Raw genomic sequence first — 25,253 nt, 5'->3', positions numbered from 1 at the left:
GATCCACAGACACAGATGCTGATTATCTTTCTGCACATCTCTTTATTTACAATGCTGGTTGCCATGGTTAACAAAAATGCAGGAAATTGAATGCTACCTGAATTAACTGAGAAAAGGAACATAAGTAGGTCTACAGTATCACAGTGAGGTTAAGCAGGTGTTGTTCCAACATCTAGTGGAAAGCCTTCCCAGAAGAGTGGAGGTTGTTATAGCAGCAAATGGGGAACCAACTCCATATTAACGCCCATGATTTTGTAATGAGATGTTCGACGAGCAGGTGTCCACATAAATTTGTCCATGTAAGTAGTCCCACAGTTTCACAGCGGGTCAGACAGGTGTGTGTGTGTGTGTTAGTCAGATTATTCAGTGTCCACATGTGGTGTACTATGGTCTTAGTCATGCTCTCACTAACCTTTCCTTCCCGGAGGGCCTGAGGCTCTTGGAACGGGCCTGATGCTCTTGGAACTTGACTGAGGACACCCTGGCATGACACCTGGACTTGCCTGGCCCAATCTCACCTGGCTCCCATCTGTTACTTTAAAGTCCATAATTAACCTATGCGGCTCTGGATCCATTGTCTTACTTACTACTGCAACAACTTGTGTCAATTATTTGTCCATAAGGCTCTGGTCAAATGTAGTGCATTAGTTGTGGGGAATAAAGTGCCCTTTGAAATGTATTCTGCCTGTTGAGCCACACCCTGCCTATTGGAAATAATTTCTCCATCTCATTCCAGTTAATCAAACGAAGATGAGATGCTGTGACTATAATTGATGTAGTAAATTAATTTCCTTGTCAATGACTTTATAAACTTCCTTTATTGTTTATGTGTCCCTTTTGAAGGTTTAATAAAACCTTAATTCAGCCAATAAATCCATATTTTCATTGATTTAATATTCAACAGACTGAAGAGTCATGTACCAATGAGATGAATTAGTTGCATTGCAGTTGTGTGTGGTGTTGTTGCCATTCAGCATCATCTAGCCTTGGTATCATCTAGCCTTGGTATCATCTAGCCTTGGTATCGAATAACTTATAACTGACAAAATACCTCAGCCATAGCAAATCATTGATGAAAGAAGTCACAGTTCCTGTTTGCGCTAATCATTATTTGACTTGCTGTAAAATGGAGACACAGAGTGTATAAAAGCATGCGTTCAAGAACCTATGGTCAGATGGAGAAGTAGAGAAAGTGCCAGTGGAGGCAGCAACAGGCAGGTAGAGGGGAGCCAGGTGGGCCAGGCCCAACCAGGTGTCAGGCCAGGGTGTCCTCAGTTGCAGTCTAAGTGCTTCAGACCCTCCAGAAGGGTTAGTTAGAGCATGGCTAAGATCATAGTACACCACATGCAATGGGGGTATTGGATAATCAATAGTGTTGCTGTGGACACTGGATAATCTAACACACACCTGTTTAACCTCGCTGTGATACTGTAGACTTACTTATGTTACTTTTCTGAGTCAATTCAGGGCGCATTCAAAATGTCCTGTGTTTGTGTTAACCATGTCAGCCAGCTTTGTAAATCAAGAGATGTTCAGTGTCTGTGGATCCTTTCCCCTTTAATGCATTTGTCATGTCAGCCAGGCCCATATTTTCAAAGAAACACAATTTATTTCAGTGTCTAGCTGAGAAAATGTAGGCATCTATTGATTCAGTCCTTGTTTCGTTTTTACTTATTGTTACCTGGTAAATAACCAAGAACCATGGAAACCAGATGAACCCAATAATTTAGGTAGCCTAGTAAATGACGCGCCCCTTTGGTATGTTCTATTGGGAACTGTCTGGGAGTCGTTTCCTGTTTACTACTCAAATATATTTGTCTTAATAAGTCTAAAACGAAATTAACTGCAATACTCTGGTCTGAAATATATTAGCATAACTAGGCTACACAGAACGAAAGCGGACCCATTGTAAATTGAGAGTCTTTTTTGTATCCCAGTGCAACATGCCTAGCTCTGCCCACTGGGGCGTGGCTTACCGAGCACTCTTTGAAATGAGCGCTCGCAACGCCGTATTCCAACTGATCGAGTTATCTCACCACACCGGTAGTAATCTGGGCCGCGTTATCGCCACAAAAGAACCAAAGTCTGGGACAAGTAAGGTAACACACTTTTATTCATGTAATCTAAACGTCTGTTTTTTTCACACCGTCTTATTATTAGGTTACTCCTGAATGTTCTTGTTTTTCGTATACTACAAATAGTATACATATAGTTCCTTGGTCAGAATATTGATTATAAATGAAAACCTAGTTTGTTAGATTTCAATCAATGAAAAAAGCTTTGTGATTTTTGAACTATTAACTTAGTGTTATCATAACCAAAAATAACCTGTTGGGGAGACTCAAATATGTTGGCTGTCGTTTTAAATTATATTTTTTCTAAATAATTTTGCTCTTATGGAATGCTATTCATTGAGCACTTCAGATAGAAACCAAGTGCTATTTGGAATCAGAAGATGTCATGGGATGCATTTGCTTAGAATGAGAATGAGAAACAATTTCCCTCTCCTGTCCTGACATTTCCTCAAAAGCATGGTTGAGATTTGACAGGCTACTGTACACCAGCACTCCCCTGAGGTAAATTCCTCCATACTATATTGTATTGTATTGTATTGTGGTGCAGTCAGGTAGGGCCAGCCAGGGCAGTCAGCTCTTGGTACATTGTAGTCGTTCCCATGGAGTAACCTAGCAGGGTGTGTCATCAGCATAGTATAATTATCAGATAGCCAGTCAGACAATGTTTACCTGCCAGCACAGTTGTGCCCAGTCCTGTTGGGAAGTTGGCTGGTGGAAGACAGTTTGATTAGATTAGAGTTGTTCCACCTCAAAGAGCACAAGAAATAGGATTTCAACACCCACTATCTCAGATAGTTCTGACGTTGTTTCTGTCGTTACTAACAGATACGATTAGCATTTCTGAAACTTTATTTTGTTGAAATATAATTTGATCTCTGAGAAATTAAGATATTTGATTGCACCCAAATTGGCCATTTTTAATTTATCGGATTCAGATAATATTCAATAAATATAGTACTCAACATCCCATTTGAACCAAACTTCTTCCTACCAATGAGTAAGACATGAGGAATAAATAAAAAATGGTCAAAAGCCACCCACGGACCACCCACACCCCATGCCAATCCCACGCCAACAACCAGTACACAGTATCAGTTCTCTATGTTTAACAAGTAGAATGAAGCTGTTGCTTCTCCATACTATGAAATGTGTTCACTGTGTATCTGGTGGTGTTTCTTTCTCTCTCCTCTTCAGAGGAATTACTAATTGAAGTCGCTTGCATTATTTACCATAGAGTTGTGTGAAAGTACCGGGTTTTGACCACTAGAACAAGTCAAATCAAATTCTATTTGTCACATGCGCCGAATACAACATGGTTACTTACACGACCTTAACCAACAATGCAGTATTTTTTTTTTTAAGTAAGAAAATGTTTATGCAGCTGTTCCTGCAATACCACCACACTCTTTTATCCATTTTGCTGTTGTCTTGTATTTATTAAATGGATCACATTTTCCTTTAACTTTGGGTTGAAAACCAATAGATATGGCTCATTATGAAAATAAATTGTTTGGTCACAATTCAAGCCAGTCCTTTATGAAAGCTGTTCAGTTAATAGGAGGTTCAACACCTGAGGAAGTGGACACACATAACACATTAGATTGCTAACTTTAAATACAATACCCACTGCTAGTAGCCATGTCCACACATCCAACAGTAAATGTAATGTCCTAAAACAGACTTTGACAGTAGACTACTACCCATGATACCTATAGGCCTATGCCCTCGCAATGGCCAATGCGCATTTTGCGCACGCAAAACTCCATATCTCCAAGCCATATCAAATATCTTGGTTGTAAAATAGTTGCTATTGAGTTGAATATTGAGAGTTGAGAAATCCAAATGATATCTAATAGAAAGCTGAGATCCTCCTCTCTAAGACTCGTTTAAATAAAAAAACGAACCATACAGTATATAGACAAAAACAATAAACCACTTAACATAGCATGCTAGCAGACTTAGAATGCTAGCAGACAATAGACTTCCAGTCATTGTGCTAATGCTAGCTAGCATTGGCTCAATAAACTACCTCTAACTTGCTTCTTTTTTAATGTTTTTACAACAAACAAAAAAGATACATGGACAAAAAACATTAACAACTTGTCATTCATGTTTGTGGAAATGTATGTAATGTTATCACACTTGTTCAGACCCACATGTTCCCACTGTATCCACACCCATTCTTTCTAATACTTGTAAGATTCTTCCCCATATGATTTCAAATTGTGTTATGATGTTTTTGTCTGTAGAAAGATTATTATTAGATTCAATATTTAAATAATAAAGAATATGATTATTCTATTCTCTTAAGTTTGGAGTATCATTTGGCTTCCAGTATTTAAGTAATAGCTTCTTCAATATGTGTTGAAAAGAATATTGTCCAACCCTTTGTGTATCTCAATGCACCCCCATTAGCCATGTCTTGAAATATGTGGATAGACGGATTAAAAGTGCATTTACATTGTAAAACTTCTGACTGACAGTTTTCTAACACTCCCAGAAGACATGAATTATTGAGTCATTGTTAGTTTTCCACTTAAGATATGATTCTGCCATTGCTTTAGAGTTTGACTTAAGACATGACATTGCTGTTTTGCTGTAGACTTTGTGATTGTCTCTTGTATAATACATTCTATACATTAGTTTATACTGGATTAAGCATACATTTTCTTTAACTGTAATTTTGTGCGTTATGTTCTAACACACCCTCCATCTTGTGCCAATATCAGTTCCAAAGCTGTGTTTTTCGCACATTTGCATTTTGAAATGTTATAGCCTACAATCAGAACACATTTTTCTCTTGAGTTCATGGGGGGAGAGGAGAGTGGCTCACTTAATCCAGCAGCAGGCTCCAGTAAGGGCACAGGGGCTGGGCAGACACTTTGATTACAGGAATCAGGAGGATAATGCACTTTACTCTTTGACCAAATCATGGTTTTCGGATCAATAGGAAGTTTTAAGTGAGGTAGAAAGAGCATATTTTTAATTGTCACATTTATAGGCACCATTTCTATTTTTTAATATACATGATTTTAGCTGTCTAACTGATGACAGACGTGGAGCAGGTCTCTTTGCTGATGTCGCGTTTGACTTTGAATGTGAGTTTGCGTGACCTCTGCTCATCAGAAAACCAGGCCGGCCCATCTTGATGGGTGGCTGGTCGTTGCCCACTGTAACAGAGACATTTATATAACAGAGAAATTGCACAAGTAAGGTAACACAAAAAATAAATAATGGGCTTCCGGCCATGTCACCTTTTTTCATTCTTTTACTTTTAGATAAAATTATATTTTTGTGTCAATTTCAAGCAGCCCACCCCCCAAAAAATGGTCCAGCCCATCAAGGCATTTGCCAGATGGCAAATCTGCCACTGGACCTTTATGGATTGTGGTGACAGGCCTACATGTCTCCTTTTGGATCAGTACAGTCTTTCTTTCGTAGACCTCAATGACTTCTATTCAGCCAAGATGGGAGGAAGGGAGAGCGATCAAGAAGTGGAATAAAAGGAGCTTTATTTTTCAACAGCCAGCTCTTTGGTGGGCAGTGAGCGCTTCACTGTGTCAGTCAGGGTCAGGATAACACAACTCTGCCAACTGTAGTGGAGCGAGGATGGGGTGACCTTTGCCCCATTAACCATCCAGTGACGAGCTTTTGTAATTCACCTTCTGAAATATTGAACTTCAACTATTTGAAGTGGCCAGTGAGACGAAATACTGTGAATAAAATAACATTTGAACTTAATCAACTGGTTGTCTGGGTGGTTGGTTCTCCTACCTCTGGGGAATTAGAGACCACATATCCACAGGTAGGCCTAAGTATTATTAAACAGACTTTTCAAAACTCTGGTAGTGCATTCAGATTGCTGTCAGCTGAAATGCGAGCTATGCATGCATAGTAGTTGAGCAAGTGTGATCTATAGTGTAACTTCCAGTCATCAGTATCTCATTAATGTTTATCCTTGAGACTTGTCTGTACAACCTGGTCTCGGAGCATTTAGTATTATTCTGTACGTAAATCCAAAACACTCCATTTAGTATGATATGTTACGTTTTGTGGGGTATGTATTTAGTTGTGGATGTCCATCACCAATTTAGTTTGTTAGGGGGTTCGGGTTAAGTTTAGGAGTTAGGTTAAATGTTAACGTCAGCTTGACAAAGGAGCTGATCGGGGACTACAGGAAACAGAGGGCTGAGTATGCCCCCATTCACATAGTTGAGATGGTTGAGAGATTGAAGTTCCAGGGTGTCTACATCACTTAATTCATTAATTTATTTGTATTTACCCTTTAATTAACTTCTTGCGTCGAGCCATCCCGGATCCGGTATCGTGACTACAGCCTCAAGCTCATCACCAATATGTACATGACCATCTGATCATTTATCACTCCAGTGTTAATCTGCAAAATTGTAATTATTCGCCTACCTCCTCATGTCTTTTGCACACATTGTATATAAACTGCCCCTTTTTTTCTACTGTGTAATTGACTTGTTAATTGTTTACTCCATGTGTAACTCTGTGTTGTCTGTTCACACTGCTATGCTTTATCTTGGCCAGGTCGCAGTTGCAAATGAGAACTTGTTCTCAACTAGCCTACCTGGTTAAATAAAGGTGAAATAAAATAAAAATATAAAAAAATTACCATAACGCAACGTTAACTATTCATGAAAATCGCAAATGAAATGAAATTAATCTATTTGCTCTCAAGCTTAGCCTTTTGTTAACAACACTGTCAGCTCAGATTTTCAAAAATATGCGTCTCTACCATAGCAAAGTAGCAGTTAGCATTTAGCGTTAGCATTTAGCGTTAGCATTTAGCGTTAGCATTTAGCAGGCCACATTTTCACAAAAACCAGCAAAAACATTCAATAATTCATTTACCTTTGAAGAACTTCGGATGTTTTCAATGAGGAGACTCTCAGTTAGATAGCAAATGTTCCGTTTTTCCTGAAAGATTTTTTGTGCAGGAGAAATCGGTCCGTTTGGTGCGTCACGTTTGGCTACCAAAAAAAAACGAAAATTCAGTTATCCAAACGCCGAACTTTTTTCCAAATTAACTCCATAATATCGACTGAAACATGGCAAACGTTGTTTAGAACCAATCTTCAAGGTGTTTTTCACATATCTCTTCAATGATTTATCGTTCCTGGAAGTATGAGTCTCCTTCTGTAACGTAAGGTACAATGGTTGCCACTGGGAATTACGCACCAATTTAAACAAAGCACTGAAATGAAGTGCCTTAGACCGTTGCACCACTCAGGAGGCCACTAAAGACCCATCATGGTCCAAACACACCAACAGTCGTGAAGAGGGCACAACAACGCCTCTTCTCCCTCAGGAGGCTGAAACAAAAAGATTTGGCATGGGCCCTCAGATCCTCAATGTTCTACAGCTGCACCATTGAGAGCATCTTGACTGTCTGCACCATCGCTTGGTATGGCAACTGCTCGGCATCCGGCCACAAGGTACTACAAAGGGTAGTAGTGCGTACGGCCCACTACATCACTGGGGCTGAGCTCCCAGTGATGAGAGCATGCATCAGCAACTACTGCTAATGAAGTCACTGAAACCCTTTACAAAGAGTTGCAGTCTGTTTTGGAATGGGTGGCCAGTAATAAACTGGTCCTGAACATCTCTAAAACTAAGAGCATTCATTGTATTTGGTACAAATCAATCCCAAAGTTCAAGACCTCATCTGAATCTGGTAATGAATGGTGTGGCTGAACAAGTTGAGGGGACTAAAGGACTTGGTGTTACCTTAGATTGTAAACTGTCATGGTCAAAACATATAGATTCAATGGTTGTAAAGATGGGGAGAGGTCTGGCTGTAAGAAAGAGATGCTCTGCTTTTTTGACACCCCACTCCACAAAGCAAGTCCCGCAGGTTCTAGTTTTGTGTTATCTTGATTATTGTCCAGTCTTGTGGTCGAGTGCTGCAAGGAAATACCTAGTTAAGCTGCAGCTGGCCCAAAACAGAGAGACTGACTGCATCACTTCTTCTTTATAAGAAACCTTAATGTGTGGAAAATGTCCTTGTTTTCATAGTCAACATACACACAGCTCTGACACACACACTTACCCCACCAGACATGCCACCAGGTGTCTGTTCACAGTCCCCAAATCCAGAACAAATTCAAGAAAGCGTACAGTATAATATAGAGACAATATTGCTTGGAACTTGGTTCCATCTCATATTGCTCAAGTGAACTGCAAACCAGGTTTCAAAAAACAAATAAAGCAATACCTCAAGGCACAAGGCCTCTCCCCTATTTGACCTAGATAGTTTGTGTGTATGTATTGATATGAAGGCTATGTGGTGCCTTTAAAAAATATATATATTTGATGGAGTTATTTCCTTTAGCTGTTCTTGTCTATTAATGTTCTATGTTATGTAATGTTTTGTGTGGAACCCAGTTAATGCAACAGTTAATGGGGATCCTAATATAATACCAAAAACCTCCGTTCCCCTCCCCTGAATGCATTCAGTTGTACAACTGACTAGGCATCCCCCTTTCCCTTCCTCCCCACTTCTCTCCTCTAGATGGGTCTGGTACAGTGGTTGAAGGGCCAGTTCTTGTGTCATCTGGTCATCTGCTATGGGTTCTTTGTCAGTGGTCTCCTGATCAACCTATTACAGATCTGCACTCTGCCCCTCTGGCCAATCAACAAGCAGCTGGCCAGGAGGATCAACTGTAAACTGGGATACTCCCTCACCAGCCGTGAGTAGGATCTATTCTACTGTTCTTTACTTCCACTGTTCTTTACTTCTACTGCAGGCCTTCTCTTGGCCTGAAATACAAACTGAATATCGCTCTCTTTCCCTATTGTTTCACTTCACTGATTTAAAGGGGCAATCTCAGGCTCAGACACGAGGTATGTGGCAGAAACCCCAGACAATCACAGATTATAAAGGGAAAGCCAGCCACGTTGCAGACACGGACCACTCACTTCCGGACAAACTAAACACCTTTGCCCTCTTTGAGGAAAAAACGGAGCCGCGGAAGTGGGCCACCAGCTCTAACGAGGACAGTGAGCTCTCGTTCTCCGTAGCCGACGTTAGTAAGACATTTATGCGTGTTAACCATTGCAAGGCTGCTGGCCCAGACGGCATCCCAAGTCGCGTTCTCAGAGCATGTGTAGACCAGCTGGCTGGGTTGTTTACGGATATATTCAATATCTTCCTATCCCAGTCTGTCGTCCCCGCTTGCTTCAACATGTCCACCATTGTTCCTTTACTCAAGAGAGCAAAAGTAACTGAACTAAATGACTATCGCTCAGTAGCACTCACTTCTGTCATCATGCAGTGTTTTGACAGGCTAGTTAAGGATCATATCACCTCCACCTTATCCGGCACCCTAGACTACACTACAATTTGCATACTGCCCCAACCGATCCATGGATGTGCACTGTCCTATCCCTTCTGGACAAGAGGAATACCTACGTATGTAAGAATGCTGTTCATTGACTTCAGCTCAGCCTTCAACACCACAGTGCCCTTCAAGCTCATCAATAAGCTTGAGGCCCTGGATCTGAACCCCACCTTGTGCAACTGGGTCCTGGACTTCCTGACCGACCTACCCCAGGTGATGAAGTTTGGCAAAAACACACTGATCCTCAACACATGGGCCCCACAAGGGTATGTGCTCAGCCCCCTTCTGTACACCCTGTTCATCCATGACTGCATGGCCATGCACATCCCCAACTCCATCATCAAGTTTGCTGACAAAACAAAAGTGGTAGGTCTGATTACCAACAAGACCGCCGACAGGGAAGAGGTGAGGGCCCTGGCGGAGTGGTGCCAGGAAAACAACCTCTCCCTCAACGCCAACAAAACAAAGAAGGTGATCGTTGACTTCAGGAGGCAGAAGAGGGAGCACGCCACCATCCACATTGACGGGAAGAGGGTGAAATGCTTAAAGTTCCTCTGTGTGCACATCACTGACAACCTGAAATGGTCCATCCACACAGTGTGGTGAGAAGGCGCAACAGCGCCTCTTCAACCTCAGCAGGGTGAAGAAATTTGGCTTAGCCCCCAAGCCACAGACTGTTCACCCCGCTACCATCTAGAAGGCAGAGACCATATATGTATATCAAAGCTGGGACAGAGAGTCTGAAAAGTCAGCTTCTATCTCCAGGCCGTCAGACTGTAAAATACTCATCTATAGCCGACCTCCGCCCAGTACCCTGCCCTCAACTTAGTCACTGTTCCTAGCTGGCTACCACCCATTACAATACCCTGCACCTTAGAGACTGCTGCCCTATGTAGTCATTGAACACTGATTTAATAACGGGGTGGTATGAGCCATAAATTCTGATACCACAGGTATGACAAAATGTTTAGTTTTGCTGCTCTAATTATGTTGGTAACCAGTTCCTGTTTTGATGTCTTCACTATTATTGCAGACTGATGAGAGAAATAAATTACCTGGACTGATGCATTACACACAGACTTATACACAAATCCCACAGATCGCAATACCCTGCTATGTGCGGATAGTATGCATCCTCTTCCCCTCAAGAATGGTCTACCATATAGCCAGTTATGCAGGGTTAAACGAACCTGTGGCCACCAGACAGCTTTTGACAGCAATGCTAAAAAAAATGACAGAAATTGAAAATGAGAGGCTACAAGGACAAAACTCTTGATGCTGCAATGATGAAAATAACTCAAAAACCAAGAGGAATTACTAAACTCAACCAAAGAAGAGAAACCACACAACCGTCTTTTGCACCAAGTACACCAAGAGTTCAGAGAAAATAAACGCAATCCTGAAAAAGCACTGGCATATTCTACAATGAGACAAAAAAATTGCACACCTCTTCAAGGATACCCACTGGTGGTCTATAGGTGTGGTTGCTATATTGGAGATCGCTTGGTGAGATCTGACCTGCCCCCTGAGCCGACTCAGACACTCAAATCAAATCAAACTTTATTTGTCACATACTTACTGTGAAATGCTTACTTACAAGCCCTTAACCAAAAGTGCAGTTCAAGAAGAGTTAAGAAAATAGTTACCAAATAAACTAAAGTAACACAATAACATAACAATAACTCTGTTATATACCGAGTCAGTGTGCGGGGGTACAGGTTAGAGATAATTTGTACATGTAGGTCGGGGTGAAGTGACTATGCATAGATAATAAACAGCGAGTAGCAGGGGTCAATGTAATAGTCCGGTGGCGATTTTATTATTTGCAGTATTATGGCTTGGGGGTAGAATTTGTTATGGAGCCTTTTAGTCGTCGACTTGGCGCTCCGTTACCGCTGTGACGACCCTCCCACTCTGTCTGCTGTATTCTCTCTTTGTTCTTGTTTCCTTATTAGGATGCCGGTGGGCGGAGTTGGGAGGGTCGTCAGCTACATGGGAAACACCTGGGCCAGGTGTCTCCCAGGATTAATAGACCTCTTCCACATTCATGGAAGAGACTCTCTCCATGCAGGCACCTTTTGTAGATTCTGTTGTGATTCTTGGTGGCCTTTTGTTTGTTTGCTTTGGCACCTTTCATCACCCTGCATTATCACATTCATGAATGCAAAACACTCACTTACACTACTGATTACTGATTACACACACCATTGTATATTATACTTAGTTGCTTTAGTTAATAAATATATATTTTGCTACTCCTTATCTCCACGTTGTCTCCCTTTGTTACGGGCTTTGAGCCGGTTCGTGACAAGTGGGTGCTCGTCCGGGATCTTTGAACTATTGGTTTGGGAGACCATGGAGGTACGTGTTTGGTTTGAATATTGTGTTTGAGTGTGATCGGCCCAGTATTGGTTGCCTTTGTTGTTTGGTTTGTGTGCTGCGTTGGAGAGAGTATAATGGATTGTTTCCAGGCCTTGCCTAGCCTGAACTTGTTCTATGCTCTGTTGGGAAGTCAGTCTGAGGAGGTGAGTAAATCGGCTGTGTACCTCGGTAGGAGATTTGTGTAGGGTAGTGGAACTTGCTACCCGGAGCTGTAGCCTTTTTCCCCTGATAGGCTTAGCGACGGGTTTCAATTTTGGACATGTTGGGCATGGTTAAATGTTTGTTATTTTTGTGTGGTGTCTGTGGATTGAGCAGTTGTCTCGGGGGCACATCAGTGGCTTGGTGGAATTTGCCAGCATGCTGGGGAGTTCTATTTCCTTGCCAGCGGGCTACAGTGCGTAAATACCCACCGCAAATCTGCACGAAGACTAGGGTTGAGTTATTGTAGGGTTTGGGGAAGCTCTGTATCTCATCTCCTGTGGTTCTCAGGGTGATTGTCATTTCTCTGGTTGTGGTCTGATTTGCTCAGCATAGGGGTTGAGCAAGAATATTTACTTATGACTATGGTGTCTCGTACACAAGTTCATTCGCTTTCCATCAGAGGAACTGTTAGTATTATGTACTAAAGAACAGCTGTTGAAGATCGCTGAACACTACAAGGTTAAATGATTGAAATGATGGAAATTCTGTTTCGTGCGAAGTGACTATGAATCGTTGGAAGTGACTATGAATCGTTGGAAGTGACTATGAATCGTTGGAAGTGACTATGAATCGTTGGAAGTGACTATGAATCGTTGGAAGTGACTATGAATCGTTGGAAGTGACTATGAATCGTTGGAAGTGACTATGAATCGTTGGAAGTGACTATGAATCGTTGGAAGTTGTAAAAATGAAGAAGGACCCTGATGTTCTTTTTGTTGAAGTTTGTAGCTGTTGTGGTCTTTTGTGCCATGTTCCTGAATGGTTATGTGACTGACCATTGTTTTGGGTTGTCATGTTCTATCTTTCCTGTCTGTTCCCCCCTGGTCTTGTGTTCTTCTTTCCTCTTAAATATTGCTTCCTATGCGCAAAGGTTGCTGAGGTCTGGGGAGGAGGAGGTTGGATGGGGCAGGTGGAGGTGTGAACACAACCCCTCACCAATTTGGGACGCAGAGGCTGTGTCAATTTGGGACGCAGAGGCTGTGTCAATTTGGGACGCAGAGGCTGTGTCAATTTGGGACGCAGAGGCTGTGTCAATTTGGGACGCAGAGGCTGTGTCAATTTGGGACGCAGAGGCTGTGTCAATTTGGGACGCAGAGGCTGTGTCAATTTGGGACGCAGAGGCTGTGTCAATTTGGGACGCAGAGGCTGTGTCAATTTGGGACGCAGAGGCTGTGTCAATTTGGGACGCAGAGGCTGTGTCAATTTGGGACGCAGAGGCTGTGTCAATTTGGGACGCAGAGGCTGTGTCAATTTGGGACGCAGAGGCTGTGTCAATTTGGGACGCAGAGGCTGTGTCAATTTGGGACGCAGAGGCTGGTATGTTGTTCCGGGGTCCTTGTTGGTCCCCGGTTTTATGGGGGGGAATGAGACGACCCTCCCACTCTGTCTGCCCTATTCTCTCTTTGTTCTTGTTTTCTTATTAGGATGCCGGTGGGCGGAGTTGGGAGGGTCGTCAGCTACATGGGAAACACCTGGGCCAGGTGTCTCCCAGGATAAATAGACCTCTTCCACATTCATGGAAGAGACTCTCTCCATGCAGGCACCTTTTGTAGATTCTGTTGTGGTTCTTGGTGGCCTTTTGTTTGTTTGCTTTGGCACCTTTCATCACCCTGCATTATCACATTCATGAATGCAAAACACTCACTTACACTACTGATTACTGATTACACACACCATTGTATATTATACTTAGTTGCTTTAGTTAATAAATATGTATTTTGCTACTCCTTATCTCCACGTTGTCTCCCTTTGTTACGGGCTTTGAGCCGGTTCGTGACACCGCTTTCCGTGCCATAGCAGAGAAAACGTTCTATGTCTTGGGTGACTAGAGTCGCTGACAATTTTATGGGCTTTCCTCTGACACCGCCTATTATAGAGGTCCTGGATTGCAGGAAGCTTGGCCCCAGTGATATACTGGGCCGTATGTACTACCCTCTATAGTGCCTTACGGTCAGATGCAGAGCAGTTGCCATACCAGGTGGTGATGCTACCGGTCAGGATGCTCTGGATGGTGCAGCTATAGAACTTTTGGAGGATCTGGAGACCCATGCCGAATCTTTTCAGTCTCCTGAGGGGGAAAAGTTTTAATTGTGCCCTCTTCACGACTGTCTTGGTGTGTATGGACCATGATAGATCGTTGGTGACGTGGACACCACGGAACATGAAACTTTCGACCTGCTCCACTACAGCCTTGTTGATGTTTCCTGTAGTCCCCAATCAGCTCCTTTGTCTTGCTCATGTTGAGGGAGAGGTTGTTGTCCTGGCACCAAACTGTCAGTGCTCTGACCTCCTCCTTATAGGCTGTCTCATCATTGTCGGTGATTATGCCTACCACTGTTAAGCAAACATCATTAAGCAAACTTAATGATGGTGTTGGAGTCGTGTTTAGCCACGCAGTCGTGGGTGAACAGGGAATACAGGAGCGGATTACGTACACACCCCTGAGGGGCCCCAGTGTTGAGGATCAGCGTGGTAGATGAGTTGTTGCCTATCCTTACCACCTGAGGGCGGTCCATCATGAAGTCCAGGATCCAGTTGCAGAGGGAGGTGTTCAGTCCCATGGTCCTTAGCTTAGTGATGAGCTTTGTGGGCACTATAGTATTGAATGCTGAGCTGTAGTCAATGAACCGCATTCTCACATAGGTGTTCCTTTTGTCCAGGTGGGAAAGGGTAGTGTGGAGTGCGATTGCATCATCTGTGGATCTGTTGGGGCGGTATGCGAATTGGAGTGGGTCTAGGGTATCTGGGAGGATGCTGTTGATGTGAGCCATGACCAGCCTTTCGAAGCACTTCATGGCTACCGTCATGAGTTTAAAAGTCTTGCTCACATTGGCTACCGAGAGCATTATCACACAGTCTTCCAGAACAGCTGGTGCTCTCGTGCATGCTTCAGTTTTGCTTGGCTCAAAGTGAGCATAAAAGACATTTAGCTAGTCTGGTAGGCTCGCGTCTCTGGGCAGCTCGCAACTGGCTTTCCCTTTGTAGTTCGTAATAGTTTTCAAGCCCTGCCACATCCGACGAGCGTCCGAGCCGGTGTAGTAGGTTTCAAACTTAATCCTGTATTGATGCTTTGCTTGTTTGATGGTTCATCTGAGGTCATAGCAGGATTTCTTATAGGCGTCCGGATTAGTGTCCCGCTCCTTGAAAGCAGCAGCTCTAGCCTTTAGCTCGATGCGGATGTTGACTGTAATCCATGGCTTCTCGTTGGGATATGTACGTATGGTCACAGTAGGGATGATGTCGTCGATGCACTTATTGATGAAGCCGATGACTGAGGTGATGTACTCCTTAATGCCATTGGATGAATCCCGGAACATATTCCAGTCTGTGCTAGCAAAACAGTCCTGTAACGCAGCATTCGCGCCATCTGAACACTTCAGTATTGAGCGAGTCACTGGTACTTCCTGCTTTAGTTTTGGCTTGTAAGCAGGAATCAGGAGGACATAATTATGGTCAGATTTGCCCATCTCTGCAGGGGAGAGCTTTGTGTGCGTCTCTGTGTGTGTGGAGTAAAGGTGGTCTAGATCATTAAAGAGTATCTCTACCGCCCCTGCTGTATCTAGAGAGTTGAAAACAGCAGGTCTGTGACAGGTAGAACATCCGGTGAACAGGTCAGGGTTTCATAGCCACAGGCAGAACAGTTGAAACTGGAGCAGCAGCACGGCCAGGTGGACTGGGGACAGCAAGGAGTCATTATGCAAGGTAGTCCTGAGGCATGGTCCTAGGGCTAAGGTCCTCCAAGAGAGAATTAGAGAGAGCATACTTAAATTCACACAGGACACCGGATAAGACAGGAGAAGTACTCCAAATATAAGACTGACCCTAGCCCCCTGACACATAAACTACTGCAGCATAAATACTGGAGGCTGAGACAGAAGGGGTCAGGAGACACTGTGGCCCCATCCGATGATTCCCCCGGAATGGGCCAAACAGGCAGGATATAACCCCACCCACTTTGCCAAAGCACAGCCCCCACACCACTAGAGGGATCTCTTCAACCACCAACTTACCATCCTGAGACAAGGATGAGTATAGCCCACAAAGATCTCCGCCACGGCACAACCCAAGGGGGTGCGCCAACCCAGACAGGAAGATCACGTCAGTGACTCAACCCACTCAAGTGACGCAGCCCTCCTAGGGATAACATGGAAGAGCACCAGTAAGCCAATGACTCAGCCCCTGTAATAGGGTTAGAGGCAGAGAATCTCAGTGGAAAGAGGGGAACCGGCCAGGCAGAGACAGCAAGGGCGGTTCGTTGCTCCAGAGCCTTCCCGCTCCTGGGCCAGACTACACTCAATCATATGACCCACTGAAGAGATGAGTCTTCAGTAAAGACTTAAAGGTTGAGACCGAGTTTGCGTCTCTGACATGGGTAGGCAGACCATTCCAAAAATGGAGCTCTATAGGAGAAAGCCCTGCCTCCAGCTGTTTGCTTAGAAATTATAGGGACAATTAGGAGGCCTGCGTCTTGTGACCGTAGCGTACGTGTAGGCATGTACGGCAGGACCAAATCAGAGAGGTAGGTAGGAGCAAGCCCATGTAATGCTTTGTAGGTTAGCAGTAAAACCTTGAAATCAGCCCTTGCTTTGACAGGAAGCCAGTGTAGAGAGGCTAGCACTGGAGTAATATGATCAAATTCTTTGGTTCTAGTCAGGATTCTAGCAGCCGTATTTTGCACTAACTGAAGTTTATTTAGTGCTTTATCCGGGTATCCGGAAAGTAGAGCATTGCAGTAGTCTAACCTAGAAGTGACAAAAGCACGGATTCATTTTTCTGCATCATTTTCGGACAGAAAGTTGAGACTACTGTACAACCATCAAGATTAATTGTCCGGTTCAACAGAAGATCTCTTTGTTTCTTGGGACCTAGAACAAGCATCTGACACTGAGATCCTGCTACTACAAAGGGAGGCTTACTGAATATCTTGTCTAAAAACATTGCCGCCTATTGGTAGAATATTCACTGATCTCAGGCCACAATTATCTCTTTGAATAGGTCTTATAAATGGTTATATTCTTTCTACAGTTTATCAGCATACTCCCAAAATGTTCCCCCAGTTGATGATGCTTATTGTGCATTATGGTTGAACCAAAGGATCACATCTAACAATTGTTGTTTAATGAAATAGGAAACTTAAATATAAAATGTGGAACTGTATTAAACAATAATGTATAGGGCTTCCCGGGTGGCGCAGTGGTTAAGGGCGCTGTACTGCAGCGCCAGCTGTGCCACCAGAGACTCTGGGTTCGTGCCCAGGCTCTGTCGTAACCGGCCGCGACCGGGTGGTCCGTGGGGCGATGCACAATTGGCCTAGCGTCGTCTGGGTTAGGGAGGGTTTGGCCGGTAGTGATATCCTTGTCTCACCGCGCACCAGCGACCCCCTGTGGCGGGCTGGGCACAGTGCACGCTAACCAAGGTTGCCTCCGACACATTGGTGCGGCTGGCTTCCGGGTTTAATGCGTGCTGTGTTAAGAAGCAGTGCGGCTTGGTTGGGTTGTGTATCGGAGGACGCATGCCTTTCAACCTTCGTCTCTCCCGAGCCCGTACGGGAGTTGTAGCGATGAAACAAGATAGTAGCTACTAAAAAACAATTGGATACCACGAAATTAGGGGGAAAAAGGGGTAAAAAAAGAATCTATGTTGATGCTAATATTTGCAGAAATTCAATTGTGTATATGTATACGATATCACACATAATTTAATTTCTGTAAATGGATCATTTTTTTTTACCCCTTTTTCTCCCTAATTTCGTGGTTTTTTAGTAGCTACTATCTTGTCTCATCGCTACAACTCCCATACGGGCTCGGGAGAGACGAAGGTTGAAAGGCTTAACTTTTTTTTTAAAAGTTTCACTCAATTAATTCTAATTCCCTTAATTATGACACACCCCTCACTATTGTCACTATTTGTCTACACAATCTGGTTCAAGCATTCTTGACATTACCCTGAAGGCACAGTGATGCAGAAACATTGGTGATTTACCTAATCAATTACAGGGAGTTTATATATAGTGTGTGCAACTCTATTTATTTTTTTATAGCTTGGAGCTATAAAACAATTTTTACACCTGCAAAATATGTGTACGCCACCAATAAAATTGGATTTCATCTGCAGTTCAAACAAAAACAAAGTGGACACCCCGCCATTGTTTTGGTAAAAAGCTGAGGGATGGCAGTTCATGACCATCCATGAAATCAAAATGATAGTTTCAACCATCTTTTGAGGATATACTGTTTGTTTCCAATTGCATTGTTTACAGTTTAAAAAAAAGTGTATATTTTGGTGGGGATCGACAGTTGAACTAAGCTTGAGGTATTTATATTATATTCTTCAATAATCAATGGGTATGTATCACCCATTTAAAAGTTGTAAAAAAATGTACCAATTGCAGATTGCCCCTTTAAGTGCACTGATGCTGCAGGAGGGCTATGCTCTAACATTGTGCAATAACTGCAATGCAAAGTCACTGTACCTGCTGACAGTGGTCTATATATATATTATTATTATTTACACTTTTCTCTGTTATGCTATGTGTATTCCTCAGAATCTGTGGCTCTCTTAGAGTGGTGGTCTGGCACTGAAGTCACACTCTACACAGACCCAGAGAACTACCAACTCTACGGTAAAGAGAATGCCATCGTCGTCCTCAACCACAACTTTGAAATAGACTTTCTGTGTGGCTGGACCTTCTGTGAACGATTCGGGGTCCTTGGGGTAAGAGAACAGGGCGCTTTCTCGATTGATTAATCTCAGATTCCTTGCATTCTCTCTCCTTGGACCTTCTCATCCAATACTGTTGAAGATGAGGAAGGTAGGAAGCAAGGAATTGCTTGAGAAAGGACCCTGATTTTCTGAAGTTCTTTGTTAATGTGTTTGAGTACAGAGGGAATCAATCTTTCCCTTTCCAGGCCTCCAAATGTTTAGCCAAGAAAGAGTTGTCGTACCTGCCTGTGATTGGCTGGATGTGGTACTTCCTGGAGATGGTGTTTATTAAGAGGAAGTGGGAGGAAGATAAGAGCAACTTTGTCCAGAGTCTTCAGAACCTACGGGATTACCCTGAGAACTTCTGGGTGAGCCATCAATCAACCAACCAACTAGTAAAGTAATTAATCAATCAGTCAATCAGTAATGACACTTAATAGTCCAAAGTTGATTGAGACATGTATAGTTCATGAGAGGATGTGATGTCTTTTTAAATTCCTTATTCCAGCTTTTTTCACAACTACCATGAGAATGCAGTTTGGTTGTTCTAAAAGATTGCATTGATTGACACAATCAATAGTATGTCACGAGTCTAGGAAGGATAATAATGTGAGAATATGATACTCACCTTGTAAACATGAGCATGCAGGTTCGTTGGTAAATCTAAACACAGTTTTGATGCTACAGTGAATCTCTAATTGTGTGCCAGTTCCTGCTCCACTGTGAGGGAACACGCTTCACAGAGGAGAAGCATCAGGTCAGTATGGAGGTGGCAGAGAAGAAAGGCCTGCCCAAACTCAAACACCACCTCCTGCCCAGGACCAAGGGTTTCTGGGTAGCCGTCCAGAACCTCAGGGGGACAGGTGCGGAACCCTGTAGAGCTCCAGAATGACCAAACGCTACACGTCAAACTCATGAGCAGAGTTGGGGAGTGACTAATTAAATGTAATCTGATTACATTAACTGTAATCAGTTAGGGTTCCAACAAAAATATTGTAATCAGATACTTAAAAAAAACTGGATTACTTCTTGGATTACTGTTAAAATCCGCAAGGATGTTCGTGAAAAAATGAATTGACAACTTTCTGTTTTCTCAATGATATTCAATTCAGCATTTAAAAAAGGTGCAAGTTTAAGTTTGTTCCACCTGGGTGAGTCTGACCACCAGTCAGAGACCACTATGACGACACCAAATGTGTTTGGTGGATCCTTTTTGTCTTCTTCGAATGGAAAGTAATCCAAAAGTAACTGAAAGTAATCGGATAGTTACTGATTGCAATTTTGGACAGGTAACTACTATCTGTCACAGACTAAATTTAGAAAGTAACACTACAGCGGAGTATTAGGGCCAAGTGAAGAGAAAAAATAAATAAGTGATGGGTGGTGGTACTGGTTTGCACAGATAGTACTTTAAAAACTTGAAATACTTTCACAATGTTTAAATACATTTTCGGGAATATTCAAAATACAATTTTGTCAATATTTTAATTAGAAAGTAGCAATATTTTGAGAATAAGGGGCCATATTTAGAGAATAGTCGCAGTTGTATATGGTTATTAATTGCATGCCTTCCTGGCTCCCTGTTGCTGTGCGCACCACTGTTGAAATGCCTGAGATGACTGGTGAAACTACACTTTAAAATTGGCTTTAGTAACAAGGAAATCCTTGCTTTTTTAGAACATAATAACCACATTATAAGTATTAGAACCTGGAAGAGGTTGTTCCATGGTGGCGTGCACAGCAACAGGGAGCAAGGCAGACATGCAGTTAACCAAATCCCCTACTATAATCTACAACTATGATCCCCTACTATAATCCCCTACTACAATATACAGTCGTGGCCAAAGGTTTTGAGAATGACACAAATATTAATTTTCACAAAGTCTGCTGCCTCAGTTTGTATGATGGCAATTTGCATATACTCCAGAATGTTATGAAGAGTGATCAGATGAATTGCAAAGTCCCTCTTTGCCATGCAAATTAACTGAATCCCCCAAAAACATTTCCACTGCATTTCAGCCCTGCCACAAAAAGACAAGCTGACATGTCAGTGATTTTCTCGTTAACACAGGTGTGAGTGTTGAGTACAAGGCTGGAGATCACTCTGTCATGTTGATTTGAGTTCGGCTTCACAGGCAAGGATATTGCTGCCAGTAGGCTTCAGGGCGCCCAAGAAAGTCGAGCAAGCTCCAGGACCGTGTCCTCCAAGTTGATTCGGCTGCGGGATCGGGGCACCACCAGTACAGAGCTTGCTCAGGAATGGCAGCAGGCAGGTGTGAGTGAATCTGCACACACAGAGGCAAAGACTTTTGGAGGATGACCTGGTGCCAAGAAGGGCAGCAAAGAAGCCACTTCTCTCCAGGAAAAACTTCAGGGGCAGACTGATATTCTGCAAAAGGTACAGGGATTGGACTGCTGAGGACTGGGGTAAAATAATTTTTTCTGATGAATCCCCTTTCCGATTTTTTTGGGGCATCCGGAAAAGAGCTTGTCCGGGGAAGACAAGGTGAGCACTACCATCAGTCCTGTGTCATGCCAACAGTAAAGCATCCTGAGACCATTCATGTGTGGGGTTGCTTCTCAGCCAAGGGAGTGGGCTCACTCACAATTTTGCCTAAGAACACAGCCATGAATACAGAATGGTACCAACACATCCTCCGAGAGCAACTTCTCCCAACCATCCAGGAACATTTTGGCGACGAACAATGCCTTCTCCAGCATGATGGAGCACATTGCCATAAGGCAAAAGTGATAACTAAGTGGCTCGGGGAAAAAAACATCGATATTTTGGGTCCATAGCCAGGAAACTCCCCAGACCTTAATCCCAGCATGCCAGGGTGGAATGCAGAGGTCTTGAAAAAGAAGGGTCAACACTGCAAATAGACTCTTTGCATCAACTTCATGTAATTGTCAATGAAAGCCTTTGACACTTATGAAATGCTTGTAATTATACTTCAGTATTCCACAGTAACATCGGACAAACATATCTAAAGACACTGAAGCAGCAAACTTTGTGGAAATTAATATTTGTGTCACTCAACTTTTGGCCACGACTGTACTACTATAATCTACTACTATAATCTTGAAATATAACTGCAATATTATATCTTATATCTGGAAATATAACTGTAATATTATTAACTTTATTTTAAAAAATTATTCTTTAAATATTGCCAATTTATTCTCAAATGATCGCCGCTTTATTCTCGAAATATTGCTACTTAAGTACTATCCGTGCAATTACCACCACAAGCAAAAAAAGTATCTTCACTTGGCCCTAATATGGGGGCGGCAGGTAGTCTACTGGTTAAGAGAGTTGGACCAGTAACCGAAAGGTTGCTGGTTTGAATCCCAGAGCCAGAAAGGTGTGAACATCTGATGTTCTGCCCTTGAACAAGGCAGTTAACCTGCAGCAACAACTGACCCCTGGGTGCCGATAATGTGGACATTGATTATGGCAGCCCCCCGCACCTCTCTGATTCAGAAACACATTTCTGTTGAATGCATTCAGTTGTGCAACTGACTCGGTCAATACTTCCGTACAACCCTGCTCATGAGTGAATATCTAAGTATTATTTGTTTATATTTTTTAAATATATTAAAAAATATATTTTTTCTCTGTTACCCCTTTAGTTGCTGCTGTGTACTGTTGTACATTAAATTTCAGAAACAACGAAACTCCAACCTTGTGGGGGGTTCTCAATGGGGAAAAGTATCATCCAGATTTATATGTAAGGTATGGATAATATGAATTCCTTTTAAACCTGCAATTTCTATCGCAAGTTGGGCAAGTGCTATGAGTGGGACCTGGAAGGGCCAATGGTTAGAGGCATAACTCACTGATCTCAAAGCCCACATATTGTCTTATTGGACTGTTTGTTTTTACTGGACCATAAAGTTATTTTGAATTGGACAGCTAAAATAAATGTTTCCTTCTACCTTTCTGTCTCAAGGAGAATCCCACTGGAGTCCATACCAGAGGATGAGGCTGAGTGTTCTGCCTGGCTTCATAAACTCTACCAGGAGAAGGTGGTGTTCTTATTGGGGAGAGGGATTACAATTCACTAACTATTGGTACAAGGTGCAGTTTGCATCTATTTGTTCATTAAGGGATACAACACAAAGGACCAAGTTAAACTCTCTTAATTTATACTTTATCTTCATGTCAGTACCTACTCTTCAACCTTAAATTATAACTTTGTTCTGTTGCCAATGTTTAATTCAAACATTACACCAAGCACTTTCTTCGATCATTTGCATAATCCGACCCGTATGCACATTAACTGATGAAAAATGGCCCTTTAGATTCATTTTGATTGGATATATTTGATTATTATAGTGTCATGCGTCTTTAACGATGCCCAGCCCAAATGGATAAGATTAGATGGTGCTTTGTCTGTTAGTCACAGATGTGTACTACGTACACATTCCTACTCCTGTTGAGCAGTTAGCAGGTGGAACTGAGTGAGTTTCCAATACTACAGTACATTGTACAGGGAATTGTCACCCTTTTACACAGGCAACCCAATTATGGGCAAATGATCTGACTTGTCAAAAGATCAGAATTGGGCTGACTTTGTAAACGCAGCTATAGTCATATTCACAGTACTCATGCTTTGAACAGGCTGCCACTGCAGGTGTCTGCATTGAATGATTGTGGTCATTCTATAAGAAGTTCCTATTAAACTATTAAGACTATTGGAACTAAGACAGTTTATGTCCTGGTTCTAGTGTGAGTAGGTAGTCAACCTTTATGGATAGTGGTGACAGGCCTCCTTTTGGATCAGTAGTCGTTCCTTTGTAGACCTCAGACTTCTATTCATCTAGGAAGGAGGGAGAGAGAGGTGAAGTGGAATGAAAGGGTTGCTTTATTTTTGAGCAGCCTGCTCTTTGGAGGACAGCAAGCACCAAGGACAAAGCTGAAACTCTCACTTTACAATATCTTAATGTCAGTACCTACTCTTCACCCTTACATTGTTGTTCTGTCCCCAATGTTTAATTCACAAACATTGCACCAAACACTTTCATCAATCACTTGCACAATCTGACCCGTTTGTACAGTAACTGATGTAAAATTGCCCTGGTTAGATGAGATTAGATAGTACTTCATAATACTTAATTGCACTGTTAGAGATCCACTACAAAAATACATGATATATATATATATATACACACACAAGAACAGAGACCTACAGTTCATAAAACCCACTTGTCTATGCTCCTGTTTGTAAGATAATCGATGTGGTCATGTATTGTTCCAGGACAAGTTCCAGGAGGACTACAGCCAGACAGGGTGTTTCCCAGGCCCCAAAGTTACCCCACCATGCAGGCCCTGGGCCCTGATCAACTGGCTGGGCTGGACCTGCCTTCTCCTATATCCCCTCTGCCTCCTCCTGGTCCAGCTGGTCAACTCTGGGTCTATTCTCACCATCATGGCCACAGTGGCTTTCTGTGCTGCAGGTGGGTGTTATTGGAATATTTGATCAACTAGTGGCTCCCCGAGACAAATGTGTTGCAAAAGTCACCAACCAGGATAAATTTGGCGATAAGGGTCTCGATTCAATCCGTGCCATGAAAGATCTGCGTTGTAGTGTGATATTTTAAAAGGTAATTTACGGTTGGACCATCATATGTAGTTTTTACCTTGAATGCAGCAGTCACATTGCCTTTAAATTGCACTACAATAGATGTTCCGTGTTACAGATTGAATTGATCCCAAGGTGTACTTATTTGTACCTTCTCCCTAAACTTAGCTATTAACCATCTAATCTGTGTCTGATACTGATCAAGAGCTTGTTCCTTACTCTTGGAAAGTAGTAAATTATAATATTGCATGCTTTGTCATGAGCATGTCTGTAAATGCATTGGTACTAGCCCTTATCTCACAAATAATTCCATTGACAAACATCTACACTGGATGCTGTAACCACAGATGTCATATGGCCCTATGTTCAAGTCACTTTCTTCTCTATTCTCAGTGTCATTTGGTGTGCGCTGGATGATTGGACAGACGGAGATTAAGAGAAGCTCCAGCTATGGGGTCCCACTGAACAACAAATGAGGGGATGACCTTTTCAATTTACAATTGCAAGATTTCTTGCCAGCACCAGAGTGTCACTCACATTACTAATCTGAGAACTACAGCACAGTTCACCTCAAACAGTTGAGAATTCATCCCAAGAAATACTTGGTAACTCGTCAGGGAAAGCATTGAAGTCAATTCAAGCAGGATGGTTGACTGGTGCTGAAGTCTTTTGAGGGCACACCTGTCTGCTAATGGCAGTCTCATGTGGCCGTCTTTATCTTGTCGATACATGGGAATGTACTGAACCTATACAAAGCACAGATACGTTCAGGGCATGCATCCAAGATGTTCAAGATGTATGACTAAAATTGGCACTGTTGTGACTTTGTTAAATGCACTTTTATTAGTTGTGATTTGATATGGACTCAATTGACAATGTTTATTTGCAATAAAATAAAGACCAAAGAATGAAAGCTGTAAAACGCACCAGAGACCACTTTA

The 25,253-nt window shown here is 42.6% G+C and overlaps 1 protein-coding gene across 3 annotated transcripts; it reads left to right on the top strand.

Moving 5' to 3' along the window:
* Positions 1-1,974: 1,974 nt before the first annotated feature.
* On the top strand, positions 1,975-25,253 carry agpat4 (1-acylglycerol-3-phosphate O-acyltransferase 4 (lysophosphatidic acid acyltransferase, delta)). Of its 3 annotated transcripts, none has more exons than XM_035801055.2 (9): positions 1,975-2,099; positions 8,614-8,791; positions 18,570-18,739; positions 18,934-19,095; positions 19,437-19,590; positions 22,361-22,463; positions 22,681-22,756; positions 23,989-24,187; positions 24,706-25,253. In XM_035801055.2, exons 1-9 carry the CDS (start codon positions 1,992-1,994, stop codon positions 24,786-24,788), a joined length of 1,233 nt encoding a protein of 410 aa, XP_035656948.1. In that variant the 5' UTR covers positions 1,975-1,991; the 3' UTR covers positions 24,789-25,253. The 3 variants fall into 3 exon arrangements, with proteins under 3 accessions (XP_035656948.1, XP_035656949.1, XP_035656950.1); XM_035801056.2 differs by having other exon boundaries at positions 2,014-2,094; XM_035801057.1 differs by having other exon boundaries at positions 2,027-2,099; positions 8,559-8,791.

The sequence above is a fragment of the Oncorhynchus keta genome, chromosome 24 (assembly GCF_023373465.1).
Source record: "Oncorhynchus keta strain PuntledgeMale-10-30-2019 chromosome 24, Oket_V2, whole genome shotgun sequence".
NCBI lineage: Eukaryota > Metazoa > Chordata > Actinopteri > Salmoniformes > Salmonidae > Oncorhynchus > Oncorhynchus keta.
This window is presented reverse-complemented; position numbering and strand designations above follow the sequence as displayed.